At 35.3% G+C, this 20,646-nt stretch overlaps 1 protein-coding gene across 1 annotated transcript in view; it reads left to right on the top strand.

The window, feature by feature from the left end:
• Positions 1-20,286, top strand: part of TSHR (thyroid stimulating hormone receptor) — a 37,166-nt gene extending 16,880 nt beyond the window's left edge. Inside the window, exons 4-10 of the mRNA XM_060692786.2 lie at positions 150-224; positions 2,743-2,817; positions 3,381-3,458; positions 7,838-7,906; positions 13,118-13,195; positions 17,925-18,113; positions 18,805-20,286. Coding sequence (XP_060548769.1) covers positions 150-224; positions 2,743-2,817; positions 3,381-3,458; positions 7,838-7,906; positions 13,118-13,195; positions 17,925-18,113; positions 18,805-20,224 — 1,984 coding nt within the window. The 3' untranslated portion in view covers positions 20,225-20,286. The remainder of the gene's footprint in view (positions 1-149; positions 225-2,742; positions 2,818-3,380; positions 3,459-7,837; positions 7,907-13,117; positions 13,196-17,924; positions 18,114-18,804) is intronic.
• The last annotated feature ends 360 nt before the right edge of the window (positions 20,287-20,646 follow it).

Genomic DNA, 20,646 nt, shown 5'->3' with positions numbered 1-20,646 from the left:
TGTTTTGGCAGTTGTGATTTTAAATAGTTGTCCATTTGGAAGGTGCATTTATATCTATTGTTATATTTTTGCATATATGTTTAATTTACAAATAAACAAGATTATAAACATTAATACTTTTTCTGGAAATGTGTTTATGTTCTCAACAGAGACATTCGAAATGCTAAAAATCTGAGATACATAGATAATCAAGCCTTTATGAACCTCCCAATGCTGAAATATCTGTAAGTATTTTAAACAAAATTCCGAGAAATCATTGTTCAGGTGCATCCTAAGTGTATGTCAATATACTACATGTACCTTCTAGTTGCTAAAATATAGGCAACAATATCCAAGTAATCCTCGATTTATGACCATAATTGTTCCAAAATTTATGTTGCTAAGTGAGACATTTTGTCCCATTTTACCTTTCTTGCTACAATTGTTAAGTGAATCACTATAGTTGTTAAGTTAGTGACAAAGTCGTTAACTGAATCTGGCTTCCCCATTGACTTTGCTTGTCAGAAGGTCACAAGAGGTGATCACATGAGCCCAGGACACTGCAACCCTCATAAATATGAGTCAGTTGCCAAGTGGCTGAATTTTGGTCACATGACCATGGGGATACTGCAGTGGTCATAGGAGTGAAAAACAGTCATAAGTCACTTTTTTTCAATGCCGTTGTAACTTCAAATGGTCACTAAACGAACTGTTATAAGTCAAGGACTACTTGTATTGCCTTGCAAAGTATTTTCTAGTTTGGGCATCTTAATTTGCATAGACTTCATTATCAAGAGAAAATGTGACTTCTTTAAGGAACCACTAACAAGCAGAATGCAAAAAGCAATACCTTTCCAAATACTGTACATCACTAGTGAATATCAGTGGAAACTGACTGGACAGGTGGTCTTTTAGCTGGTGTTACAGAATCCCTGACTCAGGCTGCTAAATAATTTCAATATCCACATTGGCGCTGGTTTAAGCAATACAGAAAATGTAGCACCATGAAAGCCACTGGTCTATTCTCATTAGTTACACTTAAGGCAGACAAGACAAATTTAATCTTTCATTTTGACCAAGATGTTCCATGGATTGGTATGTTTCTGATTTCTCCATTCTCATGAAAGGAGTGCCATCTATTTTACTTTAAATTAGTGTCTATATTTTACTTCTGTGGGAAAATTAAAACATTAGAACATATTGTTTAATCCAAAAAGACTACAGCAGGGTTGTCAAACTCATGGCCCATGGGCTGGATGCGTCACACACTGGCCACGCCCACCCCCAGTTTACCGAAGGGGCAAAAAGTCACGATATGTTACGTGACAACAATGTGACGCCACAATTTTGACACCCCTGGACTACAGGATCCAGTTGGTTTCCGAAAAATCATGGAAGAATTTGTGATAGGTCCTACTAGTGATTCTGTTAATATGGGGGTCAGGGGTGGGGGGCTAACTTACTAGGTCAGTTGATACAATTGCTTCTTAGTAGCTTTTCTGACTTGTCAGAAAAAAAGACCCCATAACTTGTTGATGAATGAACAATAGGACTTCAAGCAGCAAGATAAATGGCTTAAAATACCGTATTTGACACAAACCTGTTCTAAATAATTTGTACACAATCCAACCTCCAGTGATTCATTTTAAGCAGGTGTTAATAATTTATTTTAATTGTTTAGAGCCAGAGAAAAAGAAGAGAGTGGAGACAGAGAGAGAGCGCTTTGGTTTTATGTTTTGGATCTTGGAAATCAATGATACAATTTTTTAAAAAATGAAATAATAAATCATAATTTAAAAATCAAATTACAAGCACTATGCAGTGAAGAAATTAAGAATTACTTAATTACTTATTTTCCAAACAATCACCAACATTTTACAGTATTCTCATATAATGTTGATTACTATGTCCCAGCAAAATTATCAGAATAATCACCTTAGATGGAAGAACAGACCACAAATAATTGAATTAAACAATATATGATTATGAAGGATTATCTTGAAATAATAAGGACCAAAGAGTCAGCTTCAGCCTCTGCAAGGACAAAACCTATTACTATTAAAATATATTTATATAGTGCAGGGAATAAAAATGGGATGCAATATTTTGATTAAGAAAATTAAAGGTTCACTTGGAAAAGACAAATTCAATCTTGAATTCTAAATTAAGCAGAGGTTCATGTTCTCTATAAATGTCTAATTCAGTGTGACTATGTATATCATCAATGCACTGGAGAATTAAATTCTATTGCATAAAATCCATATAATGTAATTTCCTAGAGAAAGCCATCCAAATAATTAATTTTATTAACATAATCTTCACTCAGTTACTTTTATGCTAACCAATTAGTAAATTTTAAAATGAAATGAGTCATTAAATGCTCAATACTATCATGCAACAGTTACAAAAATTAAGAATATATAACATTTACTACAGTAGGCTTGAGTTAAAATTCATTTTGATCCAAGATACTTTCCTATTTTATGAAATACACATTTAGGTTCTTCTAAAGTTCTCAGAAAATTTTTAGCTTTACATCTTTAGCTTTATTTTCTGTAGTTTTTGTGGGAGCTATTACGGTAATACAAAGAGTGCTGAGGCTATAGTGCAATAAATGAATTGTTTTCTGTATTAAGCACATTACTGAGTCAACCCTGCTACCTGTTGTTCTTGATTTACTATGTATGTATGTATGTATGTATGTATGTATGTATGTATGTATGTATTTATGTATTTATGTATTTATGTATTTATTTATTTTAGTGTGATCTTGAATACTGGACTTGGTGTTTTTCCTGATCTCACCAAAATTAACTCAGTAAATATGAACTTTTTGCTGTAAGTATGTATCAGGACTGCAGAGAAGTCAATGGTATTAGTATATTTAAAGGTGGAGACTGTGTGTGAAGTGGAGGAATGGATATTGGTTTCTTTGTCTCACGAAATAGTAATTCTATTAATTAATAAAAACAAACAGTTATAAAAAATATTTCATCACAAGTTCTCAAGATAGACAAATTATATTTTAATAATATAAAAACTATCAGAAACAGATGTAATGCCTTAATCTATTAAAATCTCTCATAAAGTAACAATACAGCTGTAACTTTTATGATCTGGGAATCCTCCAATGAAGGAGGTCAAAATATACACTATGAAATGTGATGCTGTTATTGAAAACAAAACCCTTTTGTCTATTTTAATCTTCTCTATGGAAACATAAAGTAATGCAAAGATTTTGTTCATCCCAAATAACACTTCTGAATCCCAAAGACAACAACAAAAGTGATTATATGATGGCAAACAGTAGAACTATAAGAAAATAAATACACATGAGTTACAGTAATACATTTTTACAATTTTATTACAATCCTAAATGTTTTTTGTCTTTTTTTCCACAGTGAAATTGCTGATAATCCATACCTGAATTCACTGCCTTCAAATGCATTCCAGGGATTATGTAATGATTCCCTTATACTGTATGTTATTCTGCCCTAAAACCATTTTTGTCTGTTTTGTTTTGTTTTGCATCATTTTTTTCATCTATTCTGAAGTGGTAAGATCTGAACCAGAAATGAAGCGGAGCTCAGAGATGCAATACTATGCGTTGGCATTAAGTCATCCAAGCCAGCCTGGCCCTGGAATACATCTGTAGACTATAGTAGATTCTGTCGCCAGGGGCAACTTTATTTAAATCTCTGTTACAAAAAGGCCAGGAGTTTTTATCACTGATAACTTAGAAAAAAAGTTTCATTCACCCTTCCTTCAGCCTTCTCTGCCAAGATTCCTGTTTTCTCTATCAAAAAAACAGAATGGCTTATGATTACAAGCTCCTGAATGCTATAATCATTTTCTTCCTCATCTCCCAATGTTTAGAACAACTGCAGGAAACACACAATTTAACTAAGTGAAATTTCACAGGAGACAAAGGGTCATGAATATTTAACAGACTTTGTTATCCATTATTGAAATTTGGATTGTCAGGAAGTCCTCGGAGTTTGAGAAGATTTATTAATCATAATTTTATTATGCTGTTGGGTAACATTTAATGGTTTATTTCAGTGATTTGCTGATTCTTTCTATCCCCACTGAACAGCAGTTCTACAACTTCAGAAAAACATTTATTCTAAGCTAGAGAAATTTGCCTTGGTTTATCTATTGTATATTCTTAGAAAGAATCCAGATGGACTGTTCTATTTGTGGGGGAGGAGAAATAGCCTCAGGATATACAGCGCATTTTACTTTGCTAATATAGATAGTGGCTTGGATTACTGGATACTATAATAGTTGATTTTTTATTTATTTATTTTATTTGTCAAGCATGTATAAGATAGCAGATATTAAATATAAACATGATTATGAACACAGGAAATGGATACGAATAAATGGGAACAATAGGACAGGGAGAGTAAGTGCTTATGCACACCCCTTACAGACCTCTTAGGAATGGGGTGAGGTCAACAGTAGACAATCTTAGGTTAAAGTTATGGGAGTTTGGGGATGAAACCACAGAGTCAGGTGGTGCATTCCAGGCATTGACCACTGTTGCTGAAGTCGTATTTTCTGCAATCAAGTTTGGAGTGGTTTACCTTAAGTTTGTATCTATTATGTGCTCGTGTATTATTGCGGTTGAAGCTGAAGTAGTCATTGACAGGTAGGATGTTGTAGCAGATAATTTTTTGTACTACGCTTAGGTCAGTTCAAAGGTGGCGTAGTTCTAAGTTGTCTAAGTCTAAATTTCAAGTCTGGTGGCATAAGGTATTCTGTTGTGAGCAGAGGAGTGGAGGACTCTTCTTGTGAAATATCTCTGGACTCTCTCAATTGTATTAATGTCCGATATGCAGTGTGGGCTCCAGACAGATGATCTGTATTCGAGAATTGGTCTAGCAAAGGTTTTGTATGCCCCAGTTTCCAGTACAATATTACCGGAGAAGAAGCTTCACAAGATTAGGTTAACAACTCTTAATGCCTTTTTGGCAATGCCATTACAGTTAGCTCTGGCACTTAGATCATTAGAGATGAGTACTCCAAGGTCCTTGACAGAGTGAGGGTAGTCTACGAGGTCGTATCTACCCAGCTTGTATTTTGTGTTCTGATTTTTTTTGCCAATGTGTAAGACAGAGCATTTGTTGGTTGAGATTTGGAGTTGCCAATTGTTTGACCGTTTTCTTCATTATAACAGCTTCTTGTGTCTAGCATGAAAGGAATCTGTCTGTCTGGGTCTTGTGTTTTGACTTTTCCACTGTTCACTCCTCAATGCTGGATCATTTTCTAGATTTATTGGTGTGCACTTAGATAAAGCTCTAACATAGTTGAATAAAGGATGAACCTTAGTTACTATCTGCACTGTACAATGTGCTTATTATTTCAAACATTCTGGAACCACAACTCTCAATATTCCCAGCTGAAATAACAAAGAAAGATGCTTATTTATAATAAGCATTTATAAGCATCTTTCTTGGTTATAGAGATATAGAAAAGATAATTCATCAATATCTGGAGATTTCCTGTGTCATTTTCTCCTGGACTAAGAGAGATACTTATCATTATGGGGGCAGAGCTAGACTATTCGATTAAGCTCTGTTTCTCAATTACCTACCTTACTATTAAGAAGATAAGGTAAAAGTAAAGGTTCCCCTCACATATATGTGCTGGTCGTTCCAGACTATAGAGGGCAGTGCTCATCTCCGCTTCAAAGCCAAAGAGACAATGCTGTCTGAAAACATCTCCGTGGTCATGTGGTTGGCATGACTAAATGCCAAAGGCGCACAGAATGCTGTTATCTTCTCACCAAAGCTGGTCCCTATTTTTCTACTTGCATTTTTTATGTGTTTTCAAACTGCTAGGTTGGCAGAAGCTGGGACAAGTAACGGGAGCTCACCCCATTGCGCAGCACTAGTGTTTTGAACCGCTGACCTGCCAACCTTTCAATCGACAAGCTCAGGGTCTTAGCCACTAAGCCACCACGTCCCTTATTAAGAAGATAATTAACTGCTAATGTATCAGTGATCAGTGTTAAAAGAAAACAAATGAGTAGACCGGTGCCTGCAAAAATAAATGGGTAGACCCAGTGGTGGGATTCTACTTTGGTAGAACCGGTTGTTGAATAGTTAAGTAGTTAAGCAGTTTGGAGAACCGGTTGTTAAAAGAAATCTTTTGTTTTTTCCCACTTTACAGAGTTAATCCTGTAAGGATTAATTACATTTGATGTTGTTTCTTAGCCTAATCTTTATTACAGAAACTGCCTCTCCAGCAGTATGCCTAGACTTACTGTCACTTCCAGTTCTGGAGACTATTTTTTTGCTTGACTTTCTTAAAGGGGAAGGGTTGTTTTAAGCTTTTTACATCGCTGTTGGGAGGAAATATTCCCCTGTTGGAGTTCTTCCAGCCAGGGTGCAATCATCAGCACTTTGAAGAAATAATTGAATCTTTTTGTGCATATGGACTACTCAGAGGGCTGAAAAAGTTATTTTTGACTGGTCCTCACACTTTTGACCAGTCCTCAAACTTACGACTGTCCTCACATTTTACGTTTTTCACCCTATCTTGTCACCATGGTGAAGAGAAGCAGTTGTGAAATGAGTGACACGGTTGTTAAGAATGCTACAATAGGCATAAATGACAACCAGTCATAAGTGTGAGGACCAGTCAAAAGTGTGAGGACCTGTCAGAAATGACTTTTTTCAGCCCTCTGAGTAGTCCCTATACACATAGCCATGGTCACCAGGTCACATGACCAGCTAGCCATGCCCACCGAGTCACATGACCTCCAAGCCATGCCCACAAAATAAGCTACACCCACAGAACCAGTAGTAAAAAAAATTAGAACCCACCCCTGAGCTAATATAAGCATTCAGGTTTCCATATGCCTATGATTTTAAACTTTTTAAGCAGTATGCTTTCCTATTTACCTAGACTGCCATGTTAGTGAGTACTATTTAATTTCCCATAATGCTTCTGTGGGATGTTTTGTAAAAAAATAATAATGCTTTTGCTGCTTCCTGGCAGTGTGTGTGTGTCTGTGTGTCTGTGGTTGATGGGTAGTGTAGGTATATTTATACTATGTTCAGGTTCACAATATCATTTCATAGATATAGAACTTAAGTCCTTAAGTACTTTTATTGTATTAATCATTTCCATTGGCAGTACAGTGTTTCTTCCATCTTCCTATCTGCCCCAACAACAGCAACCCTGTGAGATATATTGGGCTAAAAACAACCTCAGATTGCTCAATGACTTTCTGTGGTTTAGGATACATTAGAACTTGGGTCTGTCAACTTTAGTTCAACACATCAATCAATACATCATTCTAAATCTCTGGGGCTTTACTGTAATTAATATTATTACAGGAAAGTAAATTCTGTCATGTCCCAGTGTAGTTTTAATCTTAAAAATTTCTACTCATATTTTGATAGACTTTTGGGTTTAAATTAAACTGCCGTCCCCACCCTTTGCTAAATCAAGTATTTATTGTACTTTTTGAAATTATATACAGATCCTTTGTAATAGCAGTAGCAGCAGCAAACGATAACAAGGTATGGTTGTTAATAGCAAAGGATATCATTGCTGTGATTTAAAGTTGATGGTATCCTGGTCATTCTGAAAACTTAAGGAGATACATTGAATAGCAGTGGACGTGATCTTGACCATCTCATGGTAGTTCTTACAACATAGTTATTTTACTTTATATTTTATTTTATTTTGGATTTCAGAACAGAGGGATACATCAGACATTCATGTGCATATAATCATAGAAGATAGTGCTGAGTATTGATTGGATTTTATCATTTTGAATTTAAAATAATTTTGGACAAAATGTGTATAAAAACATACTGATAATGCATTTTTTTATTAACAGGAAACTCTACAATAATGGTTTCACGGTGGTAGAAACCCATGCATTTAATGGAACTAAGTTAGATTCTGTGTAAGTAAATAATTTAATATATCATAGCCCTTGTATTGTATTTTAACAGCTCAAAAATAAATACTCGCAAATAGTTTCTAACCATAAACTTTAAAAGTTCTGAAAGAGAAGTCTGTGTTAATTCTGTATGTTAAGTGTGACAAGGATATCATTAAAGTTTCATAACTGGGGAGTTGCTGAATTCTCATTCTCTGAACCACGTGATTGTACTCACTTAACAATGCCCTGTTTAGTGATCATTCAAAGTTATAATGAAACTGAAAAAGTAACTTTATGATTGGTCCTCACACTTACAACTGTTACAGCATCTCCACAGGCGAGTGATGAAAACTCAGGCATTTCACAACTAGAAGGCATTTACAACCATTGCATCATCCTTCGGACCTATGACCACCATTTGTGCACTTCACAGCCAACTTTCTATAAGGAGCGGCAATAAAGAAGCTGGCAGTAAAATCACAATCACAATCATATGATGGTTTTTTTTTTTTAACAACCTCATCACTTAGCTACAGAGTTGCCGGTCCCAGTTGTGATTGTTAAGCAAGAACTTCATGGCAGCAAACTGCTAAATTTTTGGAGGGTGAATTTAAGTGGGTGAAATATAACTTCTTCACTTTACTTGAAAGTAATCAAAGAAACAGAGATGTTTAAAAAGCATATGAATTCCATTTTCAAGAAGTTGCTGATGTAAATTTTGTGACCACCAATGCTTGTTCCTACCAATGCTTTCAAGGCAAGAAGATATTTCATATACTGTTCCTGTACATGTTTGGTAAAACATTTCGGTCTCTGCTATTGATCAAATTCTCCATGTACAATTGAAAGAGTTACGTCTGTCCAATCAGTACTGCACCTTCACTTTTTTTAGAAGCAGATGATTCATTTAATTTAGCCTAGTAACAGGAATACCATATAATGTTCCCTTATATAATGTAAAATTAATAATGTCTTTCAGATCTATGAAAAAGATGTATTCCTCTATTATTCTTCGCAGAAGATAAAAATAACATTCTCAGAGAATGTTGGACATAATCACCTTCTGCATTTTTTTCAGGCACAAATTGTTAACAGGCACAAATTTTCAGGCACAAATTGTTAACAAGCATTTGTTAGAAAAGTTTAAAAAGTGGTTAGTTTTTATTTTGAATAAATTAAATAAATTAATAATTTTTTAAAAAATCAAACATTTATTGTACTAATGCACACTAAACGGTCACAAAAAGCATTTCAGACTGTATCTATTTCCAGCACCCACCTGTTCTTGCAAGTCCATTCCCAGGTGTTCCAAAATCTTTGACATAATCTGGCAACCTGAGAAATTGTGATGTCAGTAAGGGGTTGTTTTATCCTAGGACTTGGACTTGCTTCTTCCCTTTCCAGAAACCCCCAGCTTCGACTTCCTTGACTTCCTTGAGGAAGGTTGTTCTTTAACCCAAAAGAAAGCCAATTATATGATGTCATACTAGATGCTCTCTATTGTTGATGATAAGCGCTTAATTTTATTTTTACTGTCCACTAGCATTGTATCAGAAGATTTCCAAAACAAGTTCTGCCTCCCCCAAAGCTTGGATGCTAGATTAATTATGGACTAACAATCAGCTTTCCAGTGTCTAAGCGTAGATCATAACAGGCTGCCATTCTGGTTGCCAAAGACCAGGCTGCAAACTCTTCAGTCTGTCCAAGGTTGGATTATATATCTCTTTTACTATCTCCTCCCAGAACAAGTATTGGAATATTCCCCAAAAGAAAATATAGGCAGTTCCACAAAGGAGCACACTTGTGCAACACCTTTTTCATTGCTTCCTGTCCACCATGCAGTCTGATTTAGCCAAAGTGACCTTCTAGGGATCTCTATGATTCTACACAAAGGAACTTGCAGATCTCTGACCGTTCACTGAAACAAATGGGTAGGGAGAAATTTCTGGGAAAGACAGCTCTCTCCTTGCTGCGTGTTCTCCCAATCTGCTATTCACTCCAATCTCTTTTTCAGTCCCATTAAGTTTATTTTATTCAGTTAGTTCAAAGGGAATGAATGTATTTCTTGGCCCAGATGGAGCTGAGAGGAAAAAGACCTTCTTCACTAGAAGGCAGACCTAAGGCTGAGGATGGAGGGGGTCTCCCTATTGGATCCAAATCTTAGCTTGACCTTCTGAATGACTGAAGTGGTGTTAACCTTTTGCTCATTTTCAATGAAAGAGAATATACTCAACAACAATTTACAAAATTGCAAGCTGTGTAAATTTTCTGCATCAACTGGAAACATATCTACTGTCCCAAATCTTCACTGAACTATATTACATGCATTTAATGAAGTGGGTTATGATCCACAAAAGTATTTACAGTGATATCTGTGTTACCTTTGAAGATACCATGAGATGCTGAAATTTGTGCTACTTCCCTTATTTTTTCTATGGGTACTCTGATTGTTCCACTGAACTCCATTAGAATTTAAACAATTGTTTTGAACTACTTTTGGAACATTTACCATTTTTATTTAATTCAAATACTTTATTTGTAACTTATCTGAATAGCAATGACGATTTGTACATGGGTACAAATGATGACAAACACTGCTATGTTTCAAAACCATTCTGGTGGAAAGCTAATCAGTGCCATGTATCCATTTTGCTGCTTTTCAACTTTTTAGGAACTTCTTACTTCTGGTTTTCAAACGGCAACAATCACAACAACGTAACCCTAAATTGTTCTGAGAAAGGAACATGCAGTTTAATGACTATTATTAGAATATATAATCTGCAACAATTTTATAATTACATTAGTTGTTCAATGATAGAAGCATAAAATACTATGTCGTCATTTTCTACTAAAGTAATTCTTATTCAGGTATTTTTATGTGCTCTCAGAATTAAGCATTTTGGAACTGTATTCCATACTTTTAAAAACAAAATTGCCATACTGTACTCGGTTTGAAAAACTGACTATGCTATCTGTAAAGTAACTAATACAAAATGCAGAACCCCAGATATATTTCCAATCTCTGATTGGGGAAAAAAACAACCCTGTTCGTTCTAACATTGTGTTACTTGTGTTTCCCAAAAAGAGGTAATATTTTTTCCAAGGTTGTTCTCTTTTGGCACCTGTAGAAACAAAATATAATCTCTGTCAACAGAACATTTAGGGCTTGGTCACTCTTATGACTTCAAACCTGAATATATTGCCAGCAGCGTAGTATTATGCAAGTTTCTAACTAAAACACTCAGACTGATTGGCCTTAGCTCTTGGAAAACGATGCCAGACAAATAAACAAGAAATCACGATGTGCTATAAGGCCACATTTCTTCTTTATATAAATGGATCTTTGATGCCATTTACTTCCTACAAAATTAAGAAAATCCTTACCCTAAAATGTTAATAATTCAGTTTTTAGATTGAGAGACAGAATATAAATCATGGATGGGCAGTTGGAGAAATCATTTTAAATTTTGGACCTCATCCAACCAGAAAGTCTTACCACTTATAGTCTAGCATATTTTGCCACCATTTTTTTTTAAATTTGATTTATATGCCGCCCTTCTCCGGAGACTCAGGGCGGCTTACAATGCGCTAAGCAATAGCCTTCATTCTTTTGTATATTTATACAAAGTCAGCTTATTGCCCCCACAAACTGGGTCCTCAATTTACCTACCTTAGAAAGGATGGAAGGCTGAGTCAACCTTGAACCTTGGCGAGATTCGAACCTGCAGTAATTGCAGGCAGCTGTTCTTAATAACAGGGTGCTTTAGACCACTGTACTACCAAGGCTCTTTTTTGAGCCAGGAAATTTGAAAATGTGGTTTAAATTCACTCATACCATGAAAACTTTTTCATACAAAAAAAAAAGAGAGAGAGAAAGCTTCAAACATTTAGGTCCATTATATGGTGCTGTTCATCTCTGCATCTTCATTCACTGATATGGGATCAAATATGTCTGTAGTATATAGCAACTATTTGAACTTACAATAGACACCAAAAGTCCCGACGGCTCCCCCAAATGGTCACATGGTTGCATTTTGGGCACTCTGCAACTGCCTTGCATTTATGGCAATCAGGTGACCGTGATTTTCAACATTTTTTTGTTTGAAAACCAATATTTACTTTTTTAAAAATCAGTTGCTTTACAACCCATGGTATTTGCTTAATAACTGCTGCAAATTTTTTTTTATAAAATCAGACCAGCCGTGTGATGACTCACTAGCAATCGGGATGTTTTATGACCTTAATTCTCGGCTCAATTTTAGTTTTAAGTCAAGGTATATCCCCAGTCATCAAAGGGATGTCCCCTTCATGTAAATGAGCATCTTTTCCAGAGCAGGATCAAAGTCTGTTATTTATAGAAGAGTTATTTACAGAAAGCTCTACATGCACCTTAACCAACAACCTAGCACATTTAATGAGGTTTATGGTAAATATTTTTGACTTTAGATACTCTAAATGATTAACAAATCCATTCCATTACTAATTTTGTCTACTTTATGCTGAAGCTTAGATACAATGATGTTTTTAGTGTGAGAATGGGCTTTGGTTTTAATAGCTCATACTGGCACATTATATTCATATGTCATTTATTTAATTCGCAAATACTGGGCTATAACCAAATATACCTAATTAGAATATATCCACCCCTTTGATTATGTAAGGTTATATATTGACTAAGTATGAATTCCAGAATTATAAAGAGCCTTTTAACAACTAACACAATGCCTCTTTTATCTTATAAAGAATTCCTATTTAATAACTGTGATGTTGTGAATGATACCTGCTTGGAAAAGAGATGTTTCACATATTATTAGGTCGTTTCATCCAGATTTGTGCAGCCCAAATTTAATAGCCCTACTTTCTGATTTTCTGTTCAATCCATGACAACACAGAGGTGGAAATGGAGGTTAGTTAGGGTAGATAAGCTTTTTCTTATCTTCTGGTTTTCTGGAGGAATGTTAAGACCTGGCTTTGCCAATTTTCATGGGGTCTAAAAGTATGATACACCCTTGTGGATGGCTGGTAGCCTGAGGCACCCCTGCTGCCTTGTTAACTTCCTAGCCTTTGAAATTGTAACCTAATTTATCTTTACCTGACTTTAAGCTGATAGTTGTTCTGAATATTTAACTGTTACTAATTTTTATAAATCCCCTTGATTGTTGCATTTAAGACTTCACTTCGATTAAAATTTCTGATTTAAGCACTAAAATTTGTGTTACTGTTTCTCTGCAGATACCTGCATAAGAACAAATATCTAAGAGTTATTGATGAAGATGCATTTTTGGGTGTTCAAAGTGGTCCAAGCCTACTGTGAGTAATGGGGAAGAATATATTGACTTATTCTAGTATTATCCATAAAGAAATATTGGGTAATGATTGCTAGGTTCTGATTATTTAAATAATTATAATGGTAAGACATGATCTGTCTACTCATGTATTCATGTGGGGTCCTGTTCTTGCTGTAAGGTGACTAGGAAATGATACAAGGCCAACAGACTGTAGACTTATTATCTTAGAAGGCTTGGCCAGTCCTATCTTGTTGACTTTTCTGTTGCTCAGGTTTGTTTATCTACCTACAATCTATCGTGGTATGTATATTACACAATTAGGAATTGCTCCAAGGACTTCATGATGTCCACCTAGTGATAGCCCCTTTGTTAGAATGAAATGTCCATGCTTTTTTTTTTCTTGAAAACAATCAGAAAGGTGTTTTGCTGTCATCCTTTTTGGGCAGATGTGTTTTTTGCTTTCCCCACTGCCCCCTATTACAGCCCTTTCAGAACAGAGGTTGCACACATCTGTAAAAATATCTTTATTAGGTATTATTAGGTACTCTTCTTCTCCCGTAGTCATAAAACTATATTTATCCTCAAATACAAGCAAGCAATGAACCAGAAAAAACTGAACTAACAGAAACAATTCTGTTATGAATTAGAAGAAAGATCATGCATTTGTTCTCCTTTGCAATAGAATTTAATGAGCTTTCTGAGAGCTACTTTACTATGTTAGGTAGTAAAGTAAGCTCTAAATAAAGAGCTCAAGATCTGGACAAATTCAGCAAAAACAAAATGAGCTTAATAACTTGATCATATTGTGTGCCATGTACTGTTCTAAATTCATCTGTGATATTATGAAACATTTATTCAGTTTTAAACCTGCTTCCCTAAAGAGGCTTCATTTTCATCCTAAGGTTAGCTATCAGCAGTTGGAGAAATACAGAAAATAGTCAATAACTCTCTGACACCAGTAGATTTAGCATATTTCATGGTGACTCACATTGTTTTCATCAACATGGAAATAATTTATTGAACATTCACAGAGGTACTAATTTATTTTGGGGGTTAGCATAAAAGCTCAGAGGGAGAATAGATTTAATTCAGTAAGTATACTAGGATTGTATAATCAATGCAGGAGCAATTATTCATTACAGAAAGAAAAAATTATGTGATTAACATGTTTGTTTCTAGCATGTGGATTGGTTCATTACTTCTAAATATCTAAATTACAAAATAAAAAGAGTGGAAAACAGAATTTATCAGCTATGGCAAGGAAAATGATGCCAGGAAAATGTCAGGAACTGACAGCTAACTAATCAAAGGAAGCAGTTAAAAAGAGGAAACCTGAGGCAAAATCAATAGATTCTACAGAAAAATAGTAAATATTGAATAGACATATGGAAAAAATGTCAAAAAGTTGTAGGTCCAGGAGAACAGGGTAGAGACACAGATATATTTTTTGCATGCTTTGAAACTGTTAAGTAGCAGGAGCTGGGGCAGGGAATGGGAGTTCACCTCATTGTGCGGCACTGGGATCTTGAACCCGGGATAACAAGCTCAGTATCTTTAGCGGCTGAGCTATCCCGCCCCTGTATACATGCATATAAATATGTCTGTCTGAATGTTTGTATATAAGTATGTTGTAGAAACTGGGTCTCAGAAACTGAGATCTTATTTTAGCAACCACAGAAATGTAAAACCATAGCTAGTAAAATCCCAAATAACAAAGGTAATCTGTATTGATTCAATCTTGAAACACATGTGAGCAGGCTCCAGGCTTTCTTTCTCTCTGAGTGAGAAGTTAGTTCCAACAGGTTTAGCGAAGGCTCTATTAGTAGGTACCACCAGTACAGAGGTGCCAAAGCATCTTAGAAAAGCAACAACGATCAAGTAAAGGCTGGGTAAGTCTCAGAGCTTGATTTCAAGAGAAACTGAATTCTTGGGCAGTTATATCTTTTCAAAAGAAATTTCCATTAGATTATCCTAGAGCAAGGATCAAAAGTTGTATTCTGCCAAAGGAACTCATGCAGCCTTCCCAACATCCTTGTCGACCACAAAATGCAGCTTTTATGACCATGCCAATTTTCAGGCTGTATTTAACTAGGCAAATTTTACATCTATCTATTTTGTCTAAGGAAATCCATATGGCTTTAATTTTGTTTTGTTTTTAATTGTGATGGTCAGAGTGGCTTCAGTACTGTTCATACAATCAACTTTTTTGGTTGTTGTTTTTTTAAGTGAAAACATTAGGTGAGAATAGTAATTCTGTAGACTAATATTCTGGAAGGTGAACTTCTTCACATTCTTCACATTCCACCACCATGAAATCATGGAATATGAAAGGAGTAATGTACTTGGGAACAGAAAAAAATCCAATAAATATTAAGCTTCTGTTTTGCTCATCTAACTATTCATCTTAGTAGGGTTATTATTGTACTGGTTTGTACACAGAAGCATCTAAGGAAACTGACTTGAGAACTTCAGATTCTTCTGAATGTTAAAAAATGTCAATATGATTAGTTAAGTAATGTCTTATTTAAAAGAGTCATACATAGAATTAAACAGCTATTTGTTTGTAAATGTGTATGTTGCTTATAATTGGATTATAGAGCTGTTTGCAAATACAAAATAATAGGAAAAAAACATAAAAATGACAAAACAGCAGCTTGTTAAAAAGCAATAATAGTAGAAGTTCATAATGGACAACAGAAAATATGTCAAAAATATGAGAATTCTGAAGCATATTGTAGATAACAATTTCCAGCATTAGTGATAATGTGGCAATGTGGTAGCAATCAAGATATGGCAAACTATTCCAGTTAAAGCATGGACTGACAAATCCTGGAAGAGCACTTGAAAACCTATTAGGTTTGGGTCTAAGCAAAGGACCTATTGTATACTTAGTGTGCATATGAAGATTAAAATAATAGCAGCTCAGAAGGTATAAATTGAATTCTTAAGTCTCCACTTAGTCAGCCAGTGAGGAGGGAAAGTCAAAATGCGTAGATACCATCACCGCAAAGAGTCCTGTAAGACAATTCCTGTTTGTAAATTGCACTAAGAATATAATTTACTGAATTCATGATACAAATAATAATTTGGTCGCCATATTCTTCACTCTTTTCTATATGCCATTTCCTTTCACATCTTCAGTTATAATTCTAGGAGCACAGTGGCTCAAGTGGTTAGCAAGCCGCATTTGAGACCCAAGAGCTGCCGTGCGGCGGGGTTGAGTTCTCATCCTTCACTTCAGCTCCTGCTGGGGACATGAAAGGAGCCCCATCTGGGCATCCCAAGGACAAGGTGATGTCACTGGCTAATCCTTTCAAACTGGAAGCGCCTCGGAGCTTCTGACATGAGTGCAAAGTTATAATTCTTGTTTAATACTTGATGCAGGATAATCATATTCCACTTTAAGTTTTTTCAAGCCTGCCTCTAGGTATACATCAAAACAAGCTTCAGATTCTTACATCTTCTTCATGGAGGAATCTGCTCCTTTATTTTTATTTTATTTTTTTTTGCAAAACTGAGTGGCCCAAAAATAGAATTGGAATATTCTGGGTTACATACAAGTTGCTGGACCATGAGTGGAATGACTCAGGTTCACTGCTTCTATTCTTCTTCTGCCATGGAAACACACAACCCAGGCTACCAAATAAGATTGTGGTTATGTGTTAAAATTTGAGGAGCAAGTACCGTGGATGCTATCCAGAGTTCTCAGTGGTAAAGTGTGATGACAATTTAATTTTTTAACAGTTTTTTTTTTAAAAAAATGGTTTATATAATAGCAGCAGAGATAACTTTTAATGATATGCAGTCTACAAATATAGTACAAAGTGCAAAGATAGTACAAAATATACCTTGCTAAAAGTATTACTTACAGTACATAATACCTTAAGCAATTTCCAATCTCAATAGTACCAAAGATGCTTAAAACATAGGCATAGGAGCAGTGTGAACTAACAAATGGGAAGACATCCGAATCATTTTCATTGTGGAGAGAGGGGAGAGAGAGAGAGAGTGTGTGAGAGAGAGAGTTTTCCATTTTTGAGTGACTTCAATTTACTTTCAGCTAAACAGGATTATTCTTCTTATAATTGTTTTGCATGGCTTGTAATTATTTTGAATGTATTAAGTTTGATTTTCTTTAAAGAAGAAAAAAAGAGTGTGTTCCTGTTTCTTTCTTAGCTGTGTGATGATATTATTTTCAAGTTTAAAATTTTCAAATTGTAAGCCAACAGGCCAAAGATAATTCAGAAATATTAAGTCAAGCAAAAGTTTAAAAATATTTGGCCAGTTAAAAACAACCATAATACTGGATGTCAGATGCCACTTAGCATAAAAATCCAGTGAATTACCGTCTAAAAGATGGAGAAAGCGGGTGTCAAGCAACACAACAGAGGAAAGTCATGCCAAAATGGTGGATCATGGAGAAAATGCTAATCATTTTGTTGATGGTATGGAAAGAAGTCTTTAGGTCACATTCTAAAGTCATACATGGTTAGGCTGCACACATACACAAAAATATATCCTAAGTCTAGACAGTCTAGTATAAGGAGGCTAGGAGTGAATTATTCTTTGTGGTACTTAGGAAGAAACTGGTTCATCTATAAACAAAACCATGTAGGCTTTGGTTCTGTGGTTGTTAATTCTTTTAAGTCATTTGACAGTTGTATGGCATATAAATTAAAGATTCATGAAGCATTTTATGAGAAACTGACATTATTAATTGTCCTTAATTTTTCCTCTGTGTATATCTTCAGTGATGTCTCCCAGACATGTATCACTTCACTGCCAGAAAGAGGATTAGAAAACTTGAAAGAACTGATGGCTCAAAATACCTGGACTCTAAAGAAATTCCCCCCAGTAAAAACTTTTCCTTATCTAACTTACGCTGCTCTGTCATACCCAAGCCACTGTTGTGCTTTCAAGAATTGGAAGAAAGCTAAGGGGTGAGTTTTAAAAATGGTATTAAATTCTAAATGGGTTAGAATCCAACTATCTAAGGAATTTTATTCTGGCTCATGAACCTGCCCAACAATAGAAATGTACTTTCAGAAACCTCTTCAACCTTTCTCCACATCAGAAGTGATGCAAATGAGAGAGCGAACATTTGTAATGGCACTTAAGACTTTCAAATTCTCTCCATAGAAAGTCAACCTCATGTTTATTTAAGCGCCGAATGAAGTCCACCTCTTCACCGTGGACTAAATTATCATCATCTTTAAATACTGTTTGAACTTCTTTAAAGCAGTTTTTATACTCAATTGGCTGCTCCATTTTAATAAGATTAGATTGCATTTGTTCTGAAGCATGATGTTTACTGTAAACTGTACAAAAGAATTTTATAAAGGAAAGGAAGCATAGCAATTTGTTATAATAAACAGAAGTAAAAGCAAATGCAGTGTAATAACACTAAAGTATAATTAAATGGGTAATAGCTTTCTTAAAGGAATAGTTGTCTAATCAAAATGTCATTATCATAATTAGACCTTAGAATTGTAGCTTTATTCCAAAGCTAGAATGTAGCGCTTTTCTCAAATAATGTTGCCTTAGCTCACAATAAATATTCCCCACTGATTAATTTGCTTGCTTTAGATAAACTACATGTTTTATTAATCATGCTTTCTATTGCTCCTTTAGAATCTTGGAGTTCTTGCTGTGTAATCAAACTAACAATCTCAGCATTCGCAAGAGAAGATCTTCCAGTACCTTCAGGGCTCCTTTTTATCAAGATTATGCAGAAGATTATTCAGATCACACTGATGCTGTTCATGATGAGTATTCCAAATTTAGAGACCTTCATGGAAATTCCCGTTATTATGTCTTCTTTGAAGAACATAACAATAGAGAAGATGGATTTGGTCAAGAACTCAAGAACCCCCAAGAGAATATTGTGACTTTTGACAATCATTATGATTATATTATCTGTACAGGTAACGATGATATTAGTTGCAGCCCAGGGCCTGATGAGTTCAACCCCTGCGAAGATGTAATGGGGTACAGATTTTTAAGGATAGTAGTATGGTTTGTAAACTTGCTGGCCATTGTGGGCAATATTTTTGTTCTATTTATCTTACTCACTAGCCATTACAAGATGACTGTTCCACGGTTCTTGATGTGTAACTTGGCCTTTGCTGATCTTTGTATGGGATTGTATCTTCTCTTAATTGCTTCAGTGGATCTTTATACTAGATCAGAGTATTATAACTATGCCATTGATTGGCAAACTGGGCCCGGTTGTAGCACAGCTGGCTTTTTTACTGTCTTTGCTAGTGAGTTATCAATCTTTACTTTGACTACAATCACCCTGGAACGGTGGTATGCTATTACATTTGCCATGCGCTTAGATAAAAAAATCCGCCTTTGGCATGCATCTTTTATTATGTTGGCTGGTTGGTTGATATGTTTCCTTCTTGCCCTTTTACCTTTGATTGGAGTCAGTAGTTATGCAAAAGTTAGCATCTGCCTTCCCATGGACACTGAAACACCTGTAGATCAAGCTTACATTATCATTATTTTGCTGTTGAACATTGTTGCTTTCATCATCATTTGTGCTTGCTATATTAAAATTTATATTACAGTAAGGAATCCCCAATACAAGTCAGGGGACAAAGACACAATCATTGCAAAAAGGATGGCTGTGCTAATTTTTACTGATTTTTTATGTATGGCACCGATCTCATTCTATGCCTTATCTGCTGTTATGAACAGACCCCTAATAACAGTCAGCAACTCAAAAATTCTGCTGGTCTTGTTCTATCCACTCAATTCTTGTGCCAACCCATTCCTTTATGCTATCTTTACCAAAGCATTCCGAAGAGATGTCTTCATCTTGCTTAGCAAATTTGGGTTATGTGAACATCAGGCTCAACTCTACAGGGGCCAAACAGTCTCGCCCAAGGACAGCAGTGGTTCTGGCCATCATAAGGGCAACCATGGAGTTGTCCATAACCTTTCTAGCCATCAAAGGCACCCTCATGGGGTACTTGGAGGATACCACTCTGCAATGATGTTACATATTCAAGAATCCATGGAAAATAGTAAGCTGACTATATTGTAGCACATCACTACTTAAAATAATATTTTGATATTGGAAATCCTTGTTCTATTATAAAGGGCATGGTTTCTTTTGATAGGAATTTTTAAGACACATTCTGCTTACCTGTGAGCCATCTATATAAAACTGTAAGTTTAATAATATTAGACAAGTTGTAGTAGATCAGACCAAGCACTTTTCGAGTTCAATTGTCTGTTTGCATAATGCCATGCATTTATTACAGAAAATCCACAAGGAGGAGGAGGACAATAATATATCCCTCAGGAAACACTCTGTTCCCCAGAGTAATTGTAGAAGGAAGAAAAATATCCTAAATTTTACTCCACTCAACAATGGAGTAGAGATCATATGGATTCTTACTTGAGCTCTTTTAAAATGACAAAATACATCAATTTTACTCACAACAGGCTTAGAAAGTTCAAGCT

This window comes from Pantherophis guttatus, chromosome 1 (assembly GCF_059756535.1).
Source record: "Pantherophis guttatus breed Tessera chromosome 1, ASM5975653v1, whole genome shotgun sequence".
Taxonomy (NCBI): domain Eukaryota; kingdom Metazoa; phylum Chordata; class Lepidosauria; order Squamata; family Colubridae; genus Pantherophis; species Pantherophis guttatus.
This window is presented reverse-complemented; position numbering and strand designations above follow the sequence as displayed.